The 22,994-nt window shown below is 45.2% G+C and overlaps 2 protein-coding genes across 2 annotated transcripts; both read left to right on the top strand.

The window, feature by feature from the left end:
- Positions 1-1,330: 1,330 nt before the first annotated feature.
- On the top strand, positions 1,331-3,036 carry LOC100274555 (uncharacterized). The gene has a single exon (NM_001148910.2). It carries the CDS (start codon positions 1,388-1,390, stop codon positions 2,852-2,854), a length of 1,467 nt encoding a protein of 488 aa, NP_001142382.2. The 5' UTR covers positions 1,331-1,387; the 3' UTR covers positions 2,855-3,036.
- A 183-nt stretch (positions 3,037-3,219) lies between these two features.
- LOC100192604 (uncharacterized) lies at positions 3,220-22,794 on the top strand. The gene is made up of 6 exons (NM_001137819.1): positions 3,220-3,611; positions 3,697-4,194; positions 4,332-4,474; positions 6,908-6,968; positions 10,282-10,377; positions 22,563-22,794. The coding sequence occupies exons 2-6, from the start codon at positions 4,182-4,184 to the stop codon at positions 22,688-22,690; spliced, it is 441 nt and encodes a 146-aa protein (NP_001131291.1). The 5' UTR covers positions 3,220-3,611; positions 3,697-4,181; the 3' UTR covers positions 22,691-22,794.
- The last annotated feature ends 200 nt before the right edge of the window (positions 22,795-22,994 follow it).

Raw genomic sequence — 22,994 nt, 5'->3', positions numbered from 1 at the left:
TTAACATTGCGTTGCCTTGTTTTCGATTGTTTATAGTAATTGAGAACAAGTGCCCAACAGGAGATGTGTCTCAACACTATGAAAATGTATCTTGGGCTCCCACACACTCATATGTTGGTTGGGGTGAGTATATATAGGCTCCAGCCACAATATAACCGTTGGAAGTAGAATCTTCGGCCTCTACGGCACACCGGAACGTCCGATTGGCGCAACGGACCGTTCGTACAGACTAGCCGTTGAACTAGGCATTGGAGTGCTGCGACTTGGCACAACAGACCGTCCATACTTGGCACCAGATCCTCCATACTGCCACGTGTACTAGCTATTGGTGCACCGGACCGTCCGCGAGGTGCATCGGACCGTCCACGCAGAGGTGCTGAAAAACAACCTCTATGCGTAAGCGGTCCGATAAACCTCCGACAGTCCATCCGGGGAAGACAAACCGCCCACCTGTGGCTCTTTCCTTCTTTGTGTCTTAGACTTTGCTTGATACTTATAGATCTTTAAATAGGTCTTCTAATATTTTCTTTGAGATGTTGCTTCATCAGTGCCTTAGTCAAAAAACACATTTACATCATGTGAACTACAAACACAAACATTTGCAAACATATTAGTCCACACGGTTATATTAATCATCAAACACCAAAATCACTTAGATAAATGGGTCGAGGTCTATTTTTTTACAACCACAAAATAGTGGTAGCCATGGACTATCCATCTGTATACATCTAGGATATCTCCAGCGGATCGTATAAATAGTCGCGTAAAATACATAGTAGAGTGTACTGTTTACAGAGTTAAATATGAAATAGCATAGGAGATAGAAAATATAGTGCAAACATAGCCAACCTCCTCGGACTGCCATTCAAACTTCGAACAAGTGTTCTATCGCCATCAGCTAGTGGATATATATCCGGGAAGCAGCGACCATCTCCTATCGCGCCTTCAGTTTAGGAGTTCAATTAGGACTCAGACACTCGGTTAGCGACTAGTATTCTGATCCGACACTTGTTCGCCAGTTCCTTGATGTGTAAGCTAAGTGAGTCTTGGCTTTCGTTCTCAAACTGCAAAAGTCAGTTCCTTGATGTGCTCGTTCTCAAAAACGGCAAGACAACGTCGTCTACTGAGATGGCGAATAGGTGTGGCAACTTCCACGTTGTAGCATCCAAACACAAACAGCTCGCAGCGTAGATTCCTCGATCCCATCCATCTCAGTGGAGCGGCTGCTTCGCCAGCAAGGCACCCCTGCCTGCGCGCAGCTATAAAGTTGGGTCCCGCAGGCACCCCTTTGCACAGCAGCTCCGAAGCCACACCACAGTTATTTATTACTGTTTTTTCGTTGCCTCCAATCCAATAGAGTTGACCGAACCACGCGCCGCCCGCTGACATGGACGACGTAGTACCAGCGACAGCGAAGCAGACCGTCGTTCTGTACCCCGGCGGCGGCGCCGGGCACGTCGCGCCGATGACGCAGCTCGCCAAGGTCTTCGTCCGCCACGGCTACGACGTCACCATGGTGCTCCTGGAGCCGCCCATCAAGTCGAACGCCTCCGGCGCCAGCTTCGTCGAGAGCTTCGCCGCCTCCAACCCGTCCATCACCTTCCACCTCCTCCCGCCGATCCCTCCCCCCGACCTCGCCAGCTCCACCAAGCACCCTTTCCTCGTCGTGCTGGAGTTGCTGGGCCAGTACAACGACAAGCTCGAGAGCTTCCTCCGCACCATCCCGCGCGAGCGCCTGCACTCCCTTGTCATCGACATGTTCTGCACCGACGCCATCGACGTGGCCGCGAAGGTGGGCGTCCCCGTCTACACGTTCTTCGCGGCGAACGCCGGAGCCCTGGCCGTCTTAACACAGACGGTGGCGCTGCTTGACGGCCGGCAAACGGGCCTCAAGGAGCTCGGGGACACGCCCATCGAGTTCCTTGGCGTGCCGCCGATCCCGGCGTCGCACATCATCAGGGAGATGCTCGAGGACGCGGAGGACGAGGTGCGCACGGCAATGGCGAAGATCTGGAAGCGCGACACGGACACCCGGGGCGTCCTCATCAATACCTTCTACTCGCTGGAGGCCCAGGCCCTGCAGGCGTTCAGTGACCCGCTGTGCGTCCCTGGCAAAGTGTTGCCTCCTGTTTACCCCATCGGGCCGTTGGTTGGCAAGGGCGGGAGCGGGACGGACGGAGGAGAGGCGGCGGAGAGGCCGCATGAGTGCCTCGCCTGGCTCGACGCGCAGCCGGAGCGCAGCGTCGTGTTCCTCTGCTGGGGGAGCAGGGGCTTGCTGTCAGAGGAGCAGCTTAAGGAGATAGCCGCTGGCCTAGAGAAGTCCGGGCAACGGTTCCTGTGGGTGGTGCGCACGCCGGCCAGCAGCGACGACCCGAAACGATTCTGGCTGCCACGCCCGGAGCCGGACCTTGACGCCCTTCTGCCGGAGGGGTTCTTGGAGCGGACCAAGGACCGCGGCCTCGTCATCAAGTCGTGGGCGCCGCAGGTGGACGTGCTCAGCAACCCCGCTGTTGGCGCGTTTGTCACCCACTGCGGGTGGAACTCGTCGCTTGAGGCCATCACAGCGGGTGTGCCGATGCTGTGCTGGCCACAGGGCGCAGAGCAGAAGATCAACAAGGTACTTATGACCGAGGCCATGGGCATCGGGCTGGAGCTGGAGGGGTACAACACAGGTTTCATCAAGGCTGAGGAGATAGAGACGAAGGTGAGGCTTGTGCTGGAGTCCGAGGAGGGGAGGGAGATTAGGACACGGGCGGCAGAGGTGAAGAAAGAAGCACACGCGGCGTTGGAGGACGGGGGATCATCGAAGGCAGCATTTCTCCAATTCTTGTCAGATGTCAAGAATATTAATTAGGTCGGGAAGTGATCAATCTTTAACCGCCCGATACAACGTAACACAAACTATTCAATAAAATATTAGTATACATATTGCTTAGGAAAAAAAATCCCATAAACAAGTAATAAAGAAAACATGTGTGTAGCAACAATATCTATATCTATACTACTTATTAAGGTAGCAAGGATAATCTGCCTCCCCGCCGTTCTGCCTTCCAACGATCTCAACTGTCCATCCACGCCTCTGTTTTCGTCCCGTCGGATGCTGCCAACGCCCGCGCGCATCCCCTGGTCGTCAGCCCCACCCATCCGTGCGAGCGAGCAACCCATTGCAGCCACCACCGCCCTACCTACTCACCTCCTCGGCGCGAACAGCCGCCGAACCCTTATCGCTCGCCCCTCGCCCGTGCCAGCAACCCCCGCCACCGCCGCCGCCCTGCCTCTCGTCCACCCCTCCGCCGCGAGATGTCGCCGGCCCCTCACCATCCTCTATCCACAGCGCGCGGGGCGTAGCCCCCCTCTAGCGCCGCTCAAGGGTGAAGGGCCCATCCGCACCCTGATGTTGGCCACCTCCACCATGCTCTGATGCCCATCCTTCGTCATGACCCCCTCCAGTTCCATTACTGACGGACGGTCCTCTTCATAGGCAAGGTAGAGATGGAGGACAGCAAAACACTAACACCCGAGCCATGCCACCACCAATCTATTCCTCCAAACCCTTCTGTACATGTGCGCTACACATACATGAGGCTCCTCCTCCTCGTCAACCCCACATGGTTCAACTGAATCTGTCCATGCTCGTGGCTTTCTTTGTTGCCTTCCATTGATGTGGTTCTTGATTCAATGTTCTAAAAGCTGCAGATGAGGCGTACTTCAGATGCAGCGTGCTCAAGTGTAGGAGATTGTCAATATCATCTTGTTGAATCGATGTGGGGGAGGATGTCTACTTGGTGAAACATCCAAAAAAGGGACTTTGTCCTTTATTTTGAATCCTTTATCATTCTGTTATTAGTACATTGGGGATGCATTATGATTGTAATAAAATATGTTCACATTTGTTCTTAAGGTGAGCCACAAGATTCAGGAATATCATTGTAGATTGTTTTTGAATTAGGCCACCTATCCTAATTTTTCGAGTTTGCATGGGCCTGCGATGCATTACGGAGGCATTTGGAGGTAGCATTTATCTTTATACCAGGTCAGTAGTTTTTAATGGCCTCTGCTTTTGTTACTCAAACATTTATGACATGAAAATGCAGGAAAGGTTATTCGTGCACCTTCTGGAATGACGCATGAGAAAATCTCTCCAGTTCATTATGATGAGGAATTAGGAAATTCCTTATTCAATGGCTTGCCAAAGTATGATTTTTTTAAAGGAGTTTTAGTATTTACTATGGTTTAATTTCTGAATCATTGAATCATCTGGGATGCATGCATGCAAAGGTAGTTTCATGTCATCTGTTGGTTGCTGAAGTAGTGTGATGGAAATTTTGCAGATGTCGTGCGGTACTACAAGCAGAACGCCGATGAAACATGGTTCGACGTCTCGCTGAATAGCCTGCTTCCCGGCTCAGTCCTCAATTGCCAGCGCCAGGTGTCAGGATGTCTCATCCAGAAAAAGCCTAATGGCTACTCAAAGGTCTGTTGTCTGTCCATGATTGAGATCTTTAGTTTTCACACGTTCTCAGTACAGTACCTGATGGTTTAGATCATGAGATTTGTGTGACCTGGGTGGAACACGTTGAGGTGGACGATAGGTCAGTGCACAACATCTACAAGCTGTTGGGGGCAAGCAGCAGTTCTGCAGTTGTAAAGAAGTACTGACCATAGACAGTGAACTTGTTAATGCACTTACACAGGCAACTTGCTTGCTTGGAATAACGTAGAGCATCAATATAAAATCTAGAATACAAACTCAGCATTTCTAAGACCTGTAAATATTTGGCACAAATTTCAAAAAAAAAGTAGGAATGGATTATGACTACTAGAGTTTATAGCATATGTACATGTAAAGGATAAAGTACATGGGTTGCTATGCAAGGCATTTTTATAAACCTCGGACGATGGGTCGAATTCCTCCACTTCACACTCCAAAATAGTGTTTGATGAGACGTCATTGAGGTTTTTAACATTCTGATGGAAACCCAGTGCATGAAATACTGTCAGTTTCTGGAATTTGAATGAAGGAGGGGGAAATGGTGCAATGATAATAGTTCTGAGTTTTTTTAGAATAAACGAGGGATGGACATATTATGACTTAAAAGCCTCAAAAGTTGATCAGAAAGCATACAAATACTCTAGGGTCATGATGAAATGTGGTGGTTATCTCTGAAATAGCACTGAAATAAAAGTTGTTGGGTCTTAAAAAATTATAAATTAAAAATACTCTGGGCAACTTGTCGTCGACCTCCACAACCGCATCGAGGCCACCACCTAACCATGGTTATTAAAACGTCGCTTAAACAACGTTTAAGCGTCGTTTAAGCGGTAAAACATGATTAGAAACTAAAACGTCCGAACGTTCTAACAAATCTGCGTAGAACGTCTGTTTTGGACGTTTAATCGTCGTTTAAACGCCGAAACACATTTTATGTCGTTTTAGACGTTCTGAGGACGTTCTAGTTACTAGTGGGCCTTCCTGGGCTTTAGGTACTCGGCTACTCACTTTCGCTTCAAACCAGCGCTGGAGGCCGCCCAGCCGCGCTTGCGACTGCAGATTGCGCCTCCTCACTCCTTAGCCAGCGCTGGAGATCTCCCGGCCAGCCGCCCAGCCGCGCCTACGACAGTGCGACCGCCCTCCTGCCCCAGGTACGCCACCGGCCCCCCTCCTCCCTCCTCCCTCTTCCCTCCACCAGTCCACCCACAGGCTAGTGGGCCGCCATGCCACTACCCAATACCCACTTGCTGCCAATGCATCCACTTGCCCGGCCAAGTTCCACTGCTCCAGTGCCCACTTGCTGCCGTTGCTTCCAGTTGCCCGGCCAAGCTCAGTGCGCTGCCACATCCACTTGCTGTCGCTGCCCTCGACAGCCCAGATCCATCTGCTGCCCTCGCTGCCCCTCACAGTGAATCACCTTTGTGGCTCGGACTAGGAGTGAGGGGTCCCAGCCACTTCCCACTGCGTTGTAGACCATCGACCTCTACGCTACGCCTCACCTCTGCGGCCACTCCGCAAGACCAACTCAAAGATCAATCACGAAGGCTTATGTGTGAACTTATTCTATATTTGAATTTCTATGTCAAGTCTGAAAAGACGTTTCAACATTCGTTTAAACGTTTAAAAGTTAAAAAGTTGGTTCATAACGTTTTAACATTTTACCGTTTTAATAACCATGCACCTAACCAGTTGAGCTAGTGGCCTAGGGCCACTTCCTAAAAAAATCAAATTAAAAATGACAGGTATTTTATGAGTACTAATTGCTTTTGGCTTCTACATCATGCCTTGTTACAAATTCAGCAGTATTTATGAGTAGTAATTACTTTTGGCTTCTACATCATGCCTTGTTACAAATTCAGGGGCAGGGGTAGGATCCTAGCTGTAACTACTCCCTAGGGAGGCTAGCTGCATACATCGATTTCAGATGAATTTTGGAGCATGTTTCCTCCTCAAATATCACTTCTTCTTTAGGAATCCCAATTGAAAAAGATAAATATTTCTATTACCTTGTCTTTTTTTCTATAGTAGATAGTTGTATTATTTGTTTTCTCAGTGTTTAGATACAAAATTGACAGGTGTAGCATGTCTTAGATACTGTATTGCTAAATTCAGTGGCATGTTTGTCAGAGACCAACCATTTAGAAAATTAACATTGAACCGGGCGAGATGCTTAGTTACTATCAATTAGATTGGTAATTGATCTACAATTTGGCATTTTTAGAAAAATAAGTGTTTGTAAGTGGCTGCTCTAAACAGAGTTTATAGCATTTAGTTCAGAATTATTATGAGTTGTAGAATGGAATGAGCCTATAAATTTTGGTCATGCACTATATAAAATATAAGTTTGTTCATGTTATTTTCGCAGTTGTAGATCTAATTTGATTCTTCCTTTCCTCCCGTGGTGGGATCAATCAGATACGAAATGGCCAAGGACTGCTGACGATGATGACGACATGGCCACCATCGCCGCCCTCTGGTAAGCTATCCTCCAAGAGCTCAACCTCCACGCCTCTGTTCTAAAGGTCATTTCCTCAATTCCTCCCCACCTATATGTTTTCTATTGAATCCACAATGACTAGATTAGGCAAAGCTTCACCGATGAGCTTAGCATCCTACTATAACATGATGAATGTACACACAGATCAGTTTAGAATACTACTGAAACTTATTTGTTCTATTTTCAATAAAGATAAATCAACTTCCCCACATCACTCATGTTCTTCTTGCAGCTTTGCTGCTTGCTATTGTCTTAGATTAATTAAGCCATATTTGAGCAGTCCACTATGCCAAGTATTGCACTTTGAAATCCAGCAACTATACGACTATACCCAAAATGCTTAAAAGACTATATATATTGTTTATTTATTTAAAAAATGTAATTCGGTTGGGTGTATATGTATAAGATAATCCTATCAGTTCAATATTGTTTGTCCTGTATGGTGGTATGACTTATGATTAAATTAATTTCTTTCTTAGGATTTTATTTCATTTCCTTGATGATTGATTTGTTAGAGTGAGAATTTGATCATAGTCCATGCACTCCTCCCCAAACAATCAAAGCGGGGTTGTTTTCCTTTTTTAGTCTTCACTTATTTCTGCTACCTTTGCCTTTCACCATTTGATTCCATGTAGGCCTAACATGTTTACCACCTAATCTCTACTTCTTTAAAGCACCAGTTTTCATCGTTGTGCATCACACACTTTCTACCGTCACGTGTAAAGCACATCTATTTTCAGTCTATATCTATCCACTTCTATCTCTACTCACCTCCATTCACGCCTTAAAGCAGGGTTGTTTGTGCGTCCGCCTCCGTCCCGCTCACCCATTCCCTCCCCACATTTGTTTAACCGTCCACACGCACCTGTCGCCGCCCTTCGCAACGCCAACACACGCCATGGAGAGGCTTTTCTCTTCTCAGTCGCTCCCTGTTTATTTTGTTGACTCGACAGAGTCATTGGCTTAATTAATTTTTAAGGAACTTTTGGAGATATTGTGCGATAGCATATCGATATAGCCAATATTATCGGCAAAAGTTAATAGGAGTTAAATCTTGGCGCGATGATGTTTTTTCAGTACAACCTCAATATGAAGATTTTGCGAACTTTTAGCATAGTAATGGTCAAGGCTGAATAGTGGGAAAGATTATGCCCATTTAAAGACGGACACGTTGTTTTGTTTTTGTCCTAGGATCACAATATGAGCCATTTTAGCATACATTTGCATTATTGTGGATTTGCTTAATTCCTATATAATAATGAGAATTTTGCCATGCCACCCTTTATGTGGAGCGATCCCAAAAGTATCTCATGCACTTGCTTACCTAGAACCTATCCTATGCTGCTAATGTTTGGCAAGAGTGCACATTTTGTTTTAAATACTTAGGAGATGTGCTTTGCCATGTGAGATAGCCACACACTGTTACTGATTGTTCATTCCATGAGGAATACTACATGATACACTCAAAGTTAACACAAATATGCTCTCCGGTGCAATAATCTACTTGCTTAGTATCCATATTGTCCATTGCATTTTGAATTAGTTCTGAATGTGCTTCCTTCCTTTGTATTTTCAGAGCTGCTACAATCTCTACTACTTATTAAGAACCTAAGAGTAGCCTGCCTCTTCGGTTCTGCCTCTCCCTGGTTCTGCCTCTCCCTCCGCAACCGCAACACACTTCGTGCGTCGTCCACACCTCACCCGCGCCTCCCACCAAGATTGTCGTTGTGCCCCGCTCGCCCGAGACAGCTACCGCCCCCTCCAGCGTCCCCCGCCCCACTCGTGGATGATCCACAAACACCACTCCTCCATCTCTCCGTTAGACAGCTTCGCCTGAACCGAGGCTACCGGACGAGAGATTAGATCATGGTCGGCAATGGAGAGACCCGCGAAGAAGGAGGCCATCTGGGAGCTGGCGATTGAGACAGCCACATGTCACGTAGATGGACTCCGCGGGGGCTGGCTCGAAGCTGAACCCCAGATCGATGCACTCGTCGCGCGGAGGTTGTGGTGGTAGGGGCCCTAACTGCGGAGCGCGCGTCCCTCCCCTCAGTCGTCTATGTCACACGCATCACCAGGGAGTTCTCCCAGCTATCAACCTTGCCTCTGCTTTCTCGACGCAATAGCCCCCACCGTGCAGTCGCTCGTGCGTGGCCCTCGGTGTGGACTGTGGAAGGCGAGCGTGTAGGAGGGCAGTAATCTACAGCAGTGTGCAGAGCTCTTATCTTAGCACGACCCACCCCTCCTGACGGGATAGAATCAGTGGGACAAGAGGTCCGAATTTCCCTTTCCCCCTCCTTCCCTGTGAACCAAGCAGCGGGTGAGCTTTCCATCCCTCTGCTAGCCCCTCATATCCCGTTATACAAACATCACCTAATTTTGGTTGCAAATCCTTTCTGTTGCTGTTTCTGATTTATTTTATTTGATCAACAGTAGGCACAATATCCTTTGCTTGTCTGCAGTATTAAAGTACACAAGTGCATAAGCGACTAGATTTGGAGTGGTAAAGACTAGAATCAAAGAGCTGGTGGATTAGAGGTGTAGGGAGATGTATCGTGGGGGCCTTGACCGCTTCGAGAAGGCACAAGCCTTGAAGCCCTTCTCAGTGAAGTCCAAGACAGGCACCAACAAGGCACCTGCAGCTGCAGGAACAACTAAAGCACTGGCTCTATTGACGCTGCCACAAAATTCTATTTTTTTGCTGGGTTAGAATCTCCAAAGTCCGCAAAGGCACCAGCTCAAGGGTGGCTGGGCAAGATGGTGATGCTCCCAAGCATGTTGGGACACAGGTCGGTGGAGGGCAGTCGACGTGGCAACCTCTAGACTGGGCGATTGAGCCACGCCTAGGGGTCTACTATCTTGATGTGGTGAAAGATGGATAGGTCTTTGATAGGATCAATCTAGAAAACATGAGGCATCTATTCGGGAGGCGGGTTCTTGCTTATGACTTCGTGTTGGACCATCAGTCAATGTCACGTCAGCATGCTGCTGTTATTCCACTCGGGAATGGAAGGTTAGAATCCTCATGTTCGATCACTTGCAATTCTATTCTATGTTCTTATGTATTCCATGGTTAGTAAGGCACATTTATTTAGACTTTATTTATTCTATGAATGTCACGATTAACTTTTTTGTGAGTACCAACAGGCTAATAGATGTGCCTGCCTTTTATAGTTTGACGTCTTCAAAATGCTGAGTTATCTCTTACACGTGCACTCTATAATAATAACAGATCAATTTTCCTTTTTCCTTCATGTATAAACTGATTGAACCTATATATGCTTTGTTGTAGGACCTCAACAACCATCCATAAGAGAAACGCCAAGAAAGAAGATACAACTGTCTATAGAAACAATAAACAATTTTTCTTCTCGGACTGCTCAATCTGGTATGCAAGCCACTCATCTCTATAATTAGTTCTCAAACTACTTAATCCAGTAAGCACACCACTCCTATCTCTGAAAGTACATCTACTTGATTACTAAATAGTACTTTCAGGATTCTAGAATGTGGATAGTTATATTTTTTCTTGATTCTATGCTATGGACTTTAAAATTAGTGAACCTGTTTAGAGAACCATCTAGAATGCCTAGCACGTAGTTGGAGGACTTGAGAAAATAAGGCTCTCATTGCGCAATGAAACACAGGTCTGGTACGACATACAATTGGTCCATGTGTGATGACTAATGCTAGAATGTTTTTTGTGTTCCTACTTTGTACTCTTGGAGGTAATGGTCCTTCCATTAATATGTGAAATTTCATAACTCAAATCTCTCCACTTTTATATATTTGTTTTCTATCCAGGACAATTGTTGTCTAGAAGGACAACAAAGTAATGCATGTCTTTTTGATAGTCGCCTAGAGGGGGGGTGAATAGGGCGAAACTGAAATTTACAAATATAAACACAACTACAAGACGGGTTAGCGTTAGAAATATAAACGAGTCCGCGAGAGAGGGCGCAAAACAAATCGCAAGCAAATGAAGAGTGTGACACACGGATTTGTTTTACCGAGGTTCGGTTCTTGCAAACCTACTCCCCGTTGAGGAGGCCACAAAGGCCGGGTCTCTTTCAACCCTTCCCTCTCTCAAACGGTCCCTCGGACCGAGTGAGCTTCTCTTCTCAAATCAAAGCCGAGAACAAAACTTCCCCGCAAGGGCCACCACACAATTGGTGCCTCTTGCCTTGATTACAATGGAGTTTTGATCACAAGAACAAGTGAGAAAGAAAAGAAGCAATCCAAGCGCAAGAGCTCGAAAGAACACAAACAAATCACTCTCTCTAGTCACTATGGTGTTGTGTGGAATTTGGAGAGGATTTGATCTCTTTGGTGTGTCTAGAGTTGAATGCTAGAGCTCTTGTAGTAGTTGGGAAGTGGAAAACTTGGATGCAATGAATGGTGGGGTGGTTGGGATATTTATATCCCCAACCACCAAAAGTGGCCGTTGGGAGGTTGTCTGTTCGATGGCGCACCGGACAGTCCGGTGCACACCGGACATGTCCGGTGCCCCTGCCACGTCATCACTGCCGTTGGATTCTGACCGTTGGAGCTTCTGACTTGTGGGCCCGCCTAGGTGTCCGGTGCACACCGGACATCTACTGTTCCTTGTCTGGTGTGCCAGTATGGGCGACTCTGACTTCTGCGCGCGCTGCCCGTGCAATAAATGCATCGCAGGTAGCCGTTGGCGCCGGATAGCCGTTGCTCCAGAGTTGCACCGGACAGTCCGGTGAATTATAGCGGACTAGCCGTTGGAGATTCCCGAAGCTGGCGAGTTCCTGAGGCCGCTTCTCCTTGGCGCACCGGACACTGTCCGGTGTACACCGGACAGTCCGGTGAATTATAGCGCGAGTGCCTCTGGAAATTCCCGAAGGTGGCGAGTTTGAGTTGGAGTCCTCTGGTACACCGGACATGTCCGGTGGTGCACCGGACACTGTCCGGTGGCACACCGGACAGTCCGGTGCGCCAGACCAGAGGTGCCTTCGGTTGGCCCTTTGCTTTTTTTGTTGAACCCAATTTTTGGTCTTTTTATTGGCTAAGTGTGAACCTTTGGCACCTGTATAACTTATACACTAGAGCAAACTAGTTAGTCCAAAGATTTGTGTTGGGCAATTCAACCACCAAAATTATTTAGGAACTAGGTGTAAGCCTAATTCCCTTTCAATCTCCCCCTTTTTGGTGATTGATGCCAACACAAACCAAAGCAAATATAGAAGTGTATAATTGAGCTAGTTTGCATAATATAAGTGCAAAGGTTGCTTGAAATTGAGCCAATATAACTACTTACAAGATATGCATGGATTGTTTCTAACTTATAACATTTTGGACCACGCTTGCACCACATGTTTTGTTTTTGCAAATTCTTTTGTAAATCTTTTTCAAAGTTCTTTTGCAAATAGTCAAAGGTAAACGAATAAGATTTTGCAAAGCATTTTCAAGATTTGAAATTTTCTCCCCCTGTTTCAAATGCTTCTCCTTTGACTAAACAAAACTTCCCCTAAATGAGATCCTCCTCTTAGTGTTCAAGAGGGTTTTGATATACCATTTTGAAATACTACTTTCTCCCCCTTTAGAACACAATAGGATACCAATTGATAAAATTCTTTGAAAACACGAAGTTTTTGAAATTGGTGGTGGTGCGGTCCTTTTGCTTTGGGCTCTTACTCTCTCCCCCTTTGGCATGAATCGCCAAAAACGGAATCATTAGAGCCCTTGAAGTGCTATCTTCCCCTTTGGTCATAAATAAATGAGTTAGGATTATACCAAAGACGAAGTCCGGTCTTTGTGCTTTGGGCTCTTACTCTCTCTCCCAAAGACGTAGTCCTTTTCTTTGATGCTCATGCTTTTTCTCCTCCAAGAATGGAGAGTCTCTTGGAGCGATGACGAAGGATGAGTTACGGAGTGGAAGCCTTTGTCTTCGCCGAAGACTCCAATTCCCTTTCAATACTCCTATGACTTGGTTTGAAATGCACTTGAAAACACATTAGTCATAGCATATAAAACAGATATGATCAAAGGTATATAAATGAGCTATGTGTGCAATCTAGCAAAAGAAATTGCGCGAATCAAGAATATTGAGCTCATGCCTAAGTTTGTTAAAAGATTGTTCATCAAGAGGCTTGGTAAAGATATCGGCTAATTAATCTTTAGTATTAATGTATGAAATCTCGATATCTCCCTTTTGTTGGTGATCCCTAAGAAAATGATACTGAATGGCTATGTGTTTAGTGCGGCTATGCTCGACGGGATTATCCGCCATCTTGATTGCACTCTCATTGTCACATAGCAAAGGGACTTTGGTTAATTTGTAACCGTAGTCCCGCAAGGTTTGCCTCATCCAAAGCAATTGCGCGCAACAGTGGCCTGCGGCAATATACTTGGCTTCGGCGGTGGAAAGAGCGACCGAATTTTGCTTCTTTGAAGCCCAAGACACCAAAGATCTTCCCAAGAACTGGCAAGTCCCCGATGTGCTCTTCCTATTGATTTTGCACCCCGCCCAATCGGCATCCGAATAACCAATCAAATCAAATGTGGATCCCCTAGGATACCAAAGCCCAAACTTAGGAGTATAAGCCAAATATCTCAAGATTCGTTTTACGGCCGTAAGGTGAGTTTCCTTAGGGTCGGCTTGGAATCTTGCACACATGCATACGGAAAGCATAATATCCGGTCGAGATGCACATAAATAGAGTAAAGAACCTATCATCGACCGGTATACCTTTTGATCCACGGACTTACCTCCTGTGTCGAGGTCGAGATGCCCATTAGTTCCCATGGGTGTCTTGATGGGTTTGGCATCCTTCATCCCAAACTTGGTTAGAATGTCTTGAGTGTACTTCGTTTGGCTGATGAAGGTGCCCTCTTGGAGTTGTTTGACTTGGAATCCTAGAAAATACTTCAACTCCCCCATCATAGACATCTCGAATTTTTGTGTCATGATCCTACTAAACTCTTCACATGTGGACTCGTTAGTAGACCCAAATATAATATCATCAACATAAATTTGGCATACAAACAAGTCATTTTCAAGAGTTTTAGTAAAGAGTGTAGGATCGGCCTTTCCGACTTTGAAGCCATTAGCAATAAGGAAATCTCTAAGGCATTCATACCATGCTCTTGGGGCTTGCTTGAGCCCATAAAGCGCCTTAGAGAGCTTATAGACATGGTTAGGATACTCACTGTCTTCAAAGCCGGGAGGTTGCTCAACATAGACCTCTTCCTTGATTGGTCCATTGAGGAAGGCACTTTTCACGTCCATTTGATAAAGCTTAAAGCCATGGTAAGTAGCATAGGCCAATAATATGCGAATTGACTCAAGCCTAGCTACGGGTGCATAGGTTTCACCGAAATCCAAACCTTCGACTTGGGAGTATCCCTTGGCCACAAGTCGAGCTTTGTTCCTTGTCACCACACCATGCTCATCTTGCTTGTTGCGGAAGACCCATTTGGTTCCTACAACATTTTGGTTAGGACGTGGAACTAAATGCCATACCTCATTCCTAGTGAAGTTGTTGAGCTCCTCTTGCATCGCCACCACCCAATCCGAATCTTGGAGTGCTTCCTCTACCCTGTGTGGCTCAATAGAGGAAACAAAAGAGTAATGCTCACAAAAATGTGCAACACGAGATCTAGTGGTTACCCCCTTTTGAATGTCGCCGAGGATGGTGTCGACGGGGTGATCTCGTTGGATTGCTTGGTGGACTCTTGGGTGTGGCGGCCTTGGTTCTTCATCCTCCTTGTCTTGATCATTTGCATCTCCCCCTTGATCATTGCCGTCATCTTGAGGTGGCTCATCTCTTTGATCTTCTCCTTCATCAACTTGAACCACGTCCTCATCTTGAGTTGGTGGAGATGCTTGCGTGGAGGAGGACGGTTGATCTTGTGCATTTGGAGGCTCTTCGGATTCCTTAGGACACACGTCCCCAATGGACATGTTCCTTAGCGCGATGCATGGAGCCTCTTCATCACCTATCTCATCAAGATCAACTTGCTCTACTTGAGAGTCGTTAGTCTCATCAAACACAATGTCACAAGAAACTTCAACTTGTCCATTGGACTTGTTAAAGACTCTATATGCCCTTGTGTTTGAATCATATCCTAGTAAAAAGCCTTCTACAGTTTTAGGAGCAAATTTAGATTTTCTACCTCTTTTGACAAGAATAAAACATTTGCTACCAAAAACTCTAAAATATGAAATGTTGGGCTTTTTACCGGTAAGGAGTTCATATGATGTCTTTTTGAGGATTCGGTGAAGATATAACCGGTTGATGGCGTAGCAAGCGGTGTTGACTGCTTCCGCCCAAAACCGATCCGAAGTCTTGTACTCATCAAGCATGGTTCTAGCCATGTCCAATAGAGTTCTATTCTTCCTCTCCACTACACCATTTTGTTGAGGGGTGTAGGAGGAAGAGAACTCATGCTTGATGCCCTCCTCCTCAAGGAAGCCTTCGATTTGAGAGTTCTTGAACTCCGTCCCGTTGTCGCTTCTAATTTTCTTGATCCTTAAGCCGAACTCGTTTTGAGCCCGTCTCAAGAATCCCTTTAAGGTCTCTTGGGTTTGAGATTTTTCCTGCAAAAAGAATACCCAAGTGAAGCGAGAATAATCATCCACAATAACTAGACAGTACTTACTCCCGCCGATGCTTATGTAAGCAATCGGGCCGAATAGATCCATGTGGAGTAGCTCAAGCGGCCTGTCGGTCGTCATGATGTTCTTGTGTGGATGATGGGCACCAACTTGCTTTCCTGCCTAGCATGCGCTACAAATCCTGTCTTTCTCAAAATGAACATTTGTTAATCCTAAAATGTGTTCTCCCTTTAGAAGCTTGTGAAGATTTTTCATCCCAATATGGGCTAGACGGCGGTGCCAGAGCCAACCCATGTTAGTCTTAGCAATTAAGCATGTGTCGAGTTCAGCTCTTTCAAAATCTACTAAGTATAGCTGACCCTCTAACACACCCTTAAATGCTATTGAATCATCACTTCTTCTAAAGACAGTGACACCTATATCAGTGAAAAGACAGTTGTAGCCCATTTGACATAATTGTGAAACTGAAAGCAAATTGTAATCTAAAGAATCTACAAGAAAAACATTGGAAATAGAATGGTCAGGAGATATAGCTATTTTACCCAATCCTTTGACCAAACCTTGATTTCCATCCCCGAAAGTGATTGCTCGTTGGGGATCTTGGTTTTTCTCGTAGGAGGAGAACATCCTTTTCTCCCCTGTCATGTGGTTTGTGCACCCGCTGTCGAGTATCCAACTTGAGCCCCCGGATGCATAAACCTACAAAACAAGTTTAGTTCTTGACTTTAGGTACCCAAATGGTTTTGGGTCCTTTTGCATTAGACACAAGAACTTTGGGTACTCAAACACAAGTCTTTGACCCCTTGTGCTTGCCCCCAACATATTTGGCAACTACTTTGTCGGATTTGTTAGTTAAAACATAAGATGCATCAAAAGTTTTAAATGAAAGACTATGTTCATTTGATGCAATAGGAATTTTCTTAGGCAACTTAGCACGGGTTGGTTGCCTAGAACTAGATGTCTCACCCTTATACATAAAAGCATGATTGGGGCCAGAGTGAGACTTCCTAGAATGAATTTTCCTAATTTTGCTCTCAGGATAACCGGCAGGGTACAAAATGTAACCCTCGTTATCTTGAGGCATGGGAGCCTTGCCCTTAACAAAGTTAGACAATTTCTTAGGAGGGGCATTAAGTTTGACATTGTCTCCCCTTTGGAAGCCAATGCCATCCTTGATGCCAGGGCGTCTCCCACTATAGAGCATACTTCTAGCAAATTTAAATTTTTCATTCTCTAGGTTATGCTCGGCAATTTTAGCATCTAATTTAGCTATATGATCATTTTGTTGTTTAATTAAAGCCATATGATCATGAATAGCATCAATGTTAACATCTCTACATCTAGTACAAATGGAAACATGTTCAACACTAGATGTAGAGGGTTTGCATGAATTAAGTTCAACAATCTTAGCATGTAGAATATCATTTTTATCTCTAAGATCGGAAATTGTAACTTTGCAAACATCAACATCTTTAGCCTTAGCAATCAAATTTTCATTTTCTAATCTAAGACTAGCAAGAGAAATGTTCAATTCTTCAATCCTAGCAAGCAAATCATCATTATTATCTCTAGGTTTGGGAATTGAAACATTGCAAACATGAGAATCAACCTTAGCTAACAAATTAGCATTTTCATTTCTAAGGTTGTCTATTGTTTCATGGCAAGTGCTTAGCTCACTAGATAATTTTTGACATTTCTCAATTTCTAGAGCATAAGCATTTTTAACCTTAACATGCTTCTTATTTTCTTTAATAAGGAAGTCCTCTTGGGTGTCCAAGAGATCATCCTTTTCATGGATGGCACTAATCAATTCATTAAGTTTTTCCTTTTGTTGCATGTTGAGGTTGGCAAAAAGAGTACGCAAATTATCTTCCTCATCACTAGCATTATCATCACTAGAGGATTCATATTTAGTGGAGGATCTAGATTTAACCTTCTTTTTGCCGTCCTTTGCCATGAGGCACTTGTGGCCGACGTTGGGGAAGAGGAGTCCCTTGGTGACGGCGATGTTGGCGGCGTCCTCGTCGTCGGAGGAGTCGCTTGAGCTTTCGTCGGAGTCCCACTCCCGATAAACATGGGCATCGCCGCCCTTCTTTTTGTAGTACCTCTTCTTCTCCCTTCTTCTCCCCTTCTTGTCGTCGCCCCTGTCACTGTCACTTGATAATGGACATTTAGCTATAAAATGACCGGGCTTACCACACTTGTAGCTAACCTTCTTGGAGCGGGACTTGTAGTCTTTCCCTCTCCTTTGCTTGAGGATTTGGCGGAAGCTCTTGATGACGAGCGCCATTTCCTCATTGTCGAGCTTGGAGGCGTCTATTGGTTGTCGACTTGATGTAGACTCCTCCTTCTTTTCCTCCGTCGCCTTGAATGCGATGGGTTGAGCCTCGGATGTGGAGGGATCATCAAGCTCGTTGATCTTCCTTGAGCCTTCGATCATGCACTCAAAACTTACAAAATTCCCGATAACTTCCTCGGGGGTCATTAGTGTATATCTTGGGTTGCCACGAATTAATTGAACTTGAGTAGGGTTAAGGAAAATAAGAGATCTTAGAATAACCTTAACCACCTCGTGGTCATCCCACTTTTTGCTCCCGAGGTTGCGCACTTGGTTCACCAAGGTCTTGAGCCGGTTGTACATGTGTTGTGGCTCTTCACCTTTGCGAAGCCGGAACCGACCGAGCTCCCCCTCGATCGTTTCCCGCTTGGTGATCTTTGTGAGCTCATCTCCCTCGTGCGCGGTTTTGAGCACATCCCAAACCTCCTTGGCGTTTTTCAACCCTTGCACTTTGTTATACTCCTCTCTACTTAGAGAGGCAAGGAGTATTGTTGTTGCTTGAGAGTTGAAGTGCTCGATTTGGGCCACCTCATCCTCATCATAATCCTTATCCCCTACGGACGGTACCTGTGCACCAAACTCTACAACATCCCATATACTTTTGTGGAGTGAGGTTAGATGAAATCGCATTAAATCACTCCACCTAGCATAATCTTCACCATCAAAAGTTGGTGGTTTGCCTAATGGGACGGAAAGTAAAGGTGCATGTTTAGAAATGCGAGGGTAGTGTAGGGGGATCTTACTAAACTTCTTACGCTCTTGGCGTTTAGAAGTTACGGAGGGCGCATCGGAGCCGGAGGTCGATGTTGATGAAGTGTCGGTCTCGTAGTAGACCACTTTCCTCATCCTCTTTTGCTTGTCCCCACTCCGATGCGGCTTGTGGGAAGAAGATTTTTCTTTCTTCTCTTTGTGGTGAGAAGAAGATTTCTTCTTCTTCCCTTTGTTGGAGGAGCTCTTCTTCTTCTCCCTCCTCTTGGTGCGGGACTCTTCCGATGAAGTGCTCCCGTGGCTTGAAGTGGGCTTTTCGCCGGTCTCCATCTCCTTCTTGGCGTGATCTCCCGACATCACTTCGAGCGGTTAGGCTCTAATGAAGCACCGGGCTCTGATACCAATTGATAGTCGCCTAGAGGGGGGGTGAATAGGGCGAAACTGAAATTTACAAATATAAACACAACTACAAGCCGGGTTAGCGTTAGAAATATAAACGAGTCCGCGAGAGAGGGCGCAAAACAAATCGCAAGCAAATGAAGAGTGTGACACGCGGATTTGTTTTACCGAGGTTCGGTTCTTGCAAACCTACTCCCCGTTGAGGAGGCCACAAAGGCCGGGTCTCTTTCAACCCTTCCCTCTCTCAAACGGTCCCTCGGACCGAGTGAGCTTCTCTTCTCAAATCAAAGCCGGGAACAAAACTTCCCCGCAAGGGCCACCACACAATTGGTGCCTCTTGCCTTGATTACAATGGAGTTTTGATCACAAGAACAAGTGAGAAAGAAAAGAAGCAATCCAAGCGCAAGAGCTCGAAAGAACACAAACAAATCACTCTCTCTAGTCACTATGGCGTTGTGTGGAATTTGGAGAGGATTTGATCTCTTTGGTGTGTCTAGAGTTGAATGCTAGAGCTCTTGTAGTAGTTGGGAAGTGGAAAACTTAGATGCAATGAATGGTGGGGTGGTTGGGGTATTTATAGCCCCAACCACCAAAAATAGCCGTTGGGAGGCTGTCTGTTCGATGGCGCACCGGACAGTCCGGTGCACACCGGACATGTCCGGTGCCCCTGCCACGTCATCACTGCCGTTGGATTCTAACCATTGGAGCTTCTGACTTGTGGGCCTGCCTGGGTGTCCGGTGCACACCGGACATCTACTGTTCCTTGTCCGGTGTGCCAGTATGGGCGACTCTGACTTCTGCGCGCGCTGCCCGTGCAATAAATGCATCGCAGGTAGCCGTTGGCGCCGAATAGCCGTTGCTCCGGAGTTGCACCGGACAGTCCGGTGCACACCGGACATGTCCGGTGAATTATAGCGGACTAGCCGTTGGAGATTCCCGAAGCTGGCGAGTTCCTGAGGCCGCTTCTCCTTGGCGCACCGGACACTGTCCGGTGTACACCGGACAGTCCGGTGAATTATAGCGCGAGTGCCTCTGGAAATTCCCGAAGGTGGCGAGTTTGAGTTGGAGTCCTCTGGTACACCGGACATGTCCGGTGGTGCACCGGACACTGTCCGGTGGCACACCGGACAGTCCGGTGCGCCAGACCAGAGGTGCCTTCGGTTGGCCCTTTGCTTTTTTTGTTGAACCCAATTTTTGGTCTTTTTATTGGCTAAGTGTGAACCTTTGGCACCTGTATAACTTATACACTAGAGCAAACTAGTTAGTCCAAAGATTTGTGTTGGGCAATTCAACCACCAAAATTATTTAGGAACTAGGTGTAAGCCTAATTCCCTTTCACTTTTCTATGATCTTGTACTCTTTGCTTGCAAGACAATTGAATCCTAGCGTCTTCGAAGTCGCACCCATCTCGATTCGCTATGATCTGTGCACTTATTCTGCTTCTTTATGGCTGTGAGTGCATAATGTGCCTGACGCTACACAACAACGAGGGGAACTACCTGGGAAGCGGCCAGACCAACCTCGCCAAGTGCGCTGCCTGCGAGGCCAAAGACGCGCCCGCACAACCGTTGCCCAACAAGGTCAAGATCGCCCCCAAGTCTGGTGCATGAAAAAACATAATCTCTCCACTCCCCTTTTATCTGCAAAACTGATGTTCTAAACTAGAATCATCAATTACTATATGTGTCTCCTGATTTATTTCTACAGTTGTTTGGACTTTGTGTGGTCCAATCAGACAGAAGTATGCTATTATGCTTGTTCAGAGTGTTAGAGTGTTTACAATGAAGAAACGAGTTGAATATCTCTAAAATAGGTACATGTACATTTAATTTGATTGATAAGTTTGTTTATAAATATGTTCAGTTAGCTTTCCCTATAGAGAAAAGCACCAATCACACATTATTTTGTTAATAAGCAATACAAGAAAAAAGATATTTCACTGTAGTGACATAGATTATGCTCAAGCGTTGTCGAGAGTAGGCCCATTTTGTTCATGTTTACCTTGCTAAGGAGTTGTCACAACCTTGAAAACCTAAAAGTAAAGGTAATGATTGTTGCCTTTGGAATATTTCTATTTAAACTGTTTAAAGGTCATATTGTTGTTTAGAAGTCGGAGTGATGTTGATGAGACATTTGAGATAGATTGGGGATTCTTAAATGCTCAATGGACTGATGACATGTGTGCGAATCTTCAAATTGTGCAGACGATTGGTATTGCTTGGCTTCCAAATGAATTTTCATTTATGAAGCTTATCCTCTCTAAAGTAAGGCTTCTTCGCACGTTGTATGTTGATAGAAACCTAGATGATTTTGATAATCAGGCTTCTACTATACATAATTTTCTTCTTTTTCCCTTTATTGGTAATTGAACCTTATAATTACATAGAATGGATGATAAAAAGAGTGTGCATTGTTGTTGAACTGAATTAGTAGCTTTTCCATTTTTATGATGGCATATGAGAAGTGTACTAAAGTCCAATGATTTTTGGTTGCATATATATTCATATATGTTCTTATTCATGCTTTAGATGGCTCATCCCATGGTAGTGTGCTTCCATGCTGCTGTATTTTCATGTATAATATCTTGTCATGATTAGTTTTGTCAAATAGTCATCAAATGTGTATCTTGAAGATATTTGTCTGCTTATTGTTTTAGGTCATATATGACATTTTTTAAGTGATGTATGCACAAACTCAATTATGTTCTCTAATTCACTCATCCTGTGAAACTATGCTTTTTATAACTGCATAAATCCTATCCTCATATATGTAGTCTGCCTGTGGTGGCCCTGTGAATGCTGTGACAATGCTGTTGAGTATGCTGGCCATGTGACTCCTTTGACCATGTTGTTGAGCTTGATGGCCCTGTGAATCCTATGAATCTTATAGACGATGACCAGGTTTTTTGTAAACTCATTCATTTAGTGTAGTTTGCACTATGATGCATAAATCTAAGGGCCTTTCTTTGCATAGCCATTGAGTTTGTGATTTTATAACTCCACAAATTCTATCCTCATATATGCAGTCTGCTCTATGATGGCCCTGTGATGCTTGGAGATGATGAACCTGTTCTGTTAACTCACTTATTTTGTGCGATCTGTCCTGTGATGGATGGAGCTGAGGGGCCTACTTTTTTTATAGGCATTAAGTTTGTGCAGTAACACCTGTAATGCTTATACATGCTGACACTATTTGGTTCACTCACTAATTTTGTGCAGACTTCCCTGTGATGCATACAACTGAGGGTTCTGCTTTCGTACAGGCACTGAGTTTGTGCAGTAAGACTTGTTGTGCTTATACATGTTGGCCTTCTCCAATTTAGACAAATAAGTTGTATGTTAGCGTCCTTGTGATGCTGATAGACGATGCACCTATTTTGTTCAGGCTGATTTGGTAAGTATGTTCTATGATGCATTTGGGGAGTTCCTTTACCTGACACAAAGATGTATGCTGAGGGCTCTTTTCTTATGAACGTAGTGAGGTTATGTGTTTTTATTATTCTTCTATCAAAGAATGTGTTGATTGTGTTTCTATGTGTTAACAGATGAAGACAAAAGCTCCCAGTTTGAACAAAGCTCTTATGTTGTGAATCACTTGTGGGAGTTATGCGAAGAGAATGACATAGATAGTGCTACTGCACAATGTAATTGTTATTGCTCTGAAATCATGTAATTGTATAGGGAACTGATGCTCTCAACCCCTTGTCTGCTTAGGGATGTTGTAAAGTTCACCGATTTTTATGCTTCAGATTGTTAAAAATAACTTGATGTTGATCCAAATATGTAGTTCCTAGAGTTGGAAAAGTATGTAACACTTTTTGTAAAGAGCGTTACATAGAACATATTCAGAAGCTATCTGAAAAGGTGTGTAATATGCGCTTCTGGTTGCTGAATCAATTTATGGACTCTCCACATTAGAGAGAGAGTGCATCACAACTTTCATGTGAATTTGGCTACCATTGCCCGCTTATTCAGAT

Source organism: Zea mays, chromosome 3 (assembly GCF_902167145.1).
Source record: "Zea mays cultivar B73 chromosome 3, Zm-B73-REFERENCE-NAM-5.0, whole genome shotgun sequence".
NCBI classification, from domain to species: Eukaryota; Viridiplantae; Streptophyta; class Magnoliopsida; order Poales; family Poaceae; genus Zea; species Zea mays.
Note: the sequence above shows the minus strand (reverse complement) of the source record. Positions and strands in the feature narration are given on the sequence as shown.

Excerpts from the sequence above, each read along its gene's own strand:
- LOC100274555 (NM_001148910.2), top strand. The coding sequence starts at position 1,388 with ATGGACGACGTAGTACCAGCGACAGCGAAGCAGACCGTCGTTCTGTAC.
- LOC100192604 (NM_001137819.1), top strand. Across the intron at positions 4,475-6,907 it reads AGCCTAATGGCTACTCAAAG|ATACGAAATGGCCAAGGACT; the intron begins GTCTGTTGTCTG and ends GGGATCAATCAG. Across the intron at positions 10,378-22,562 it reads TTCTCGGACTGCTCAATCTG|ATGAAGACAAAAGCTCCCAG; the intron begins GTATGCAAGCCA and ends ATGTGTTAACAG.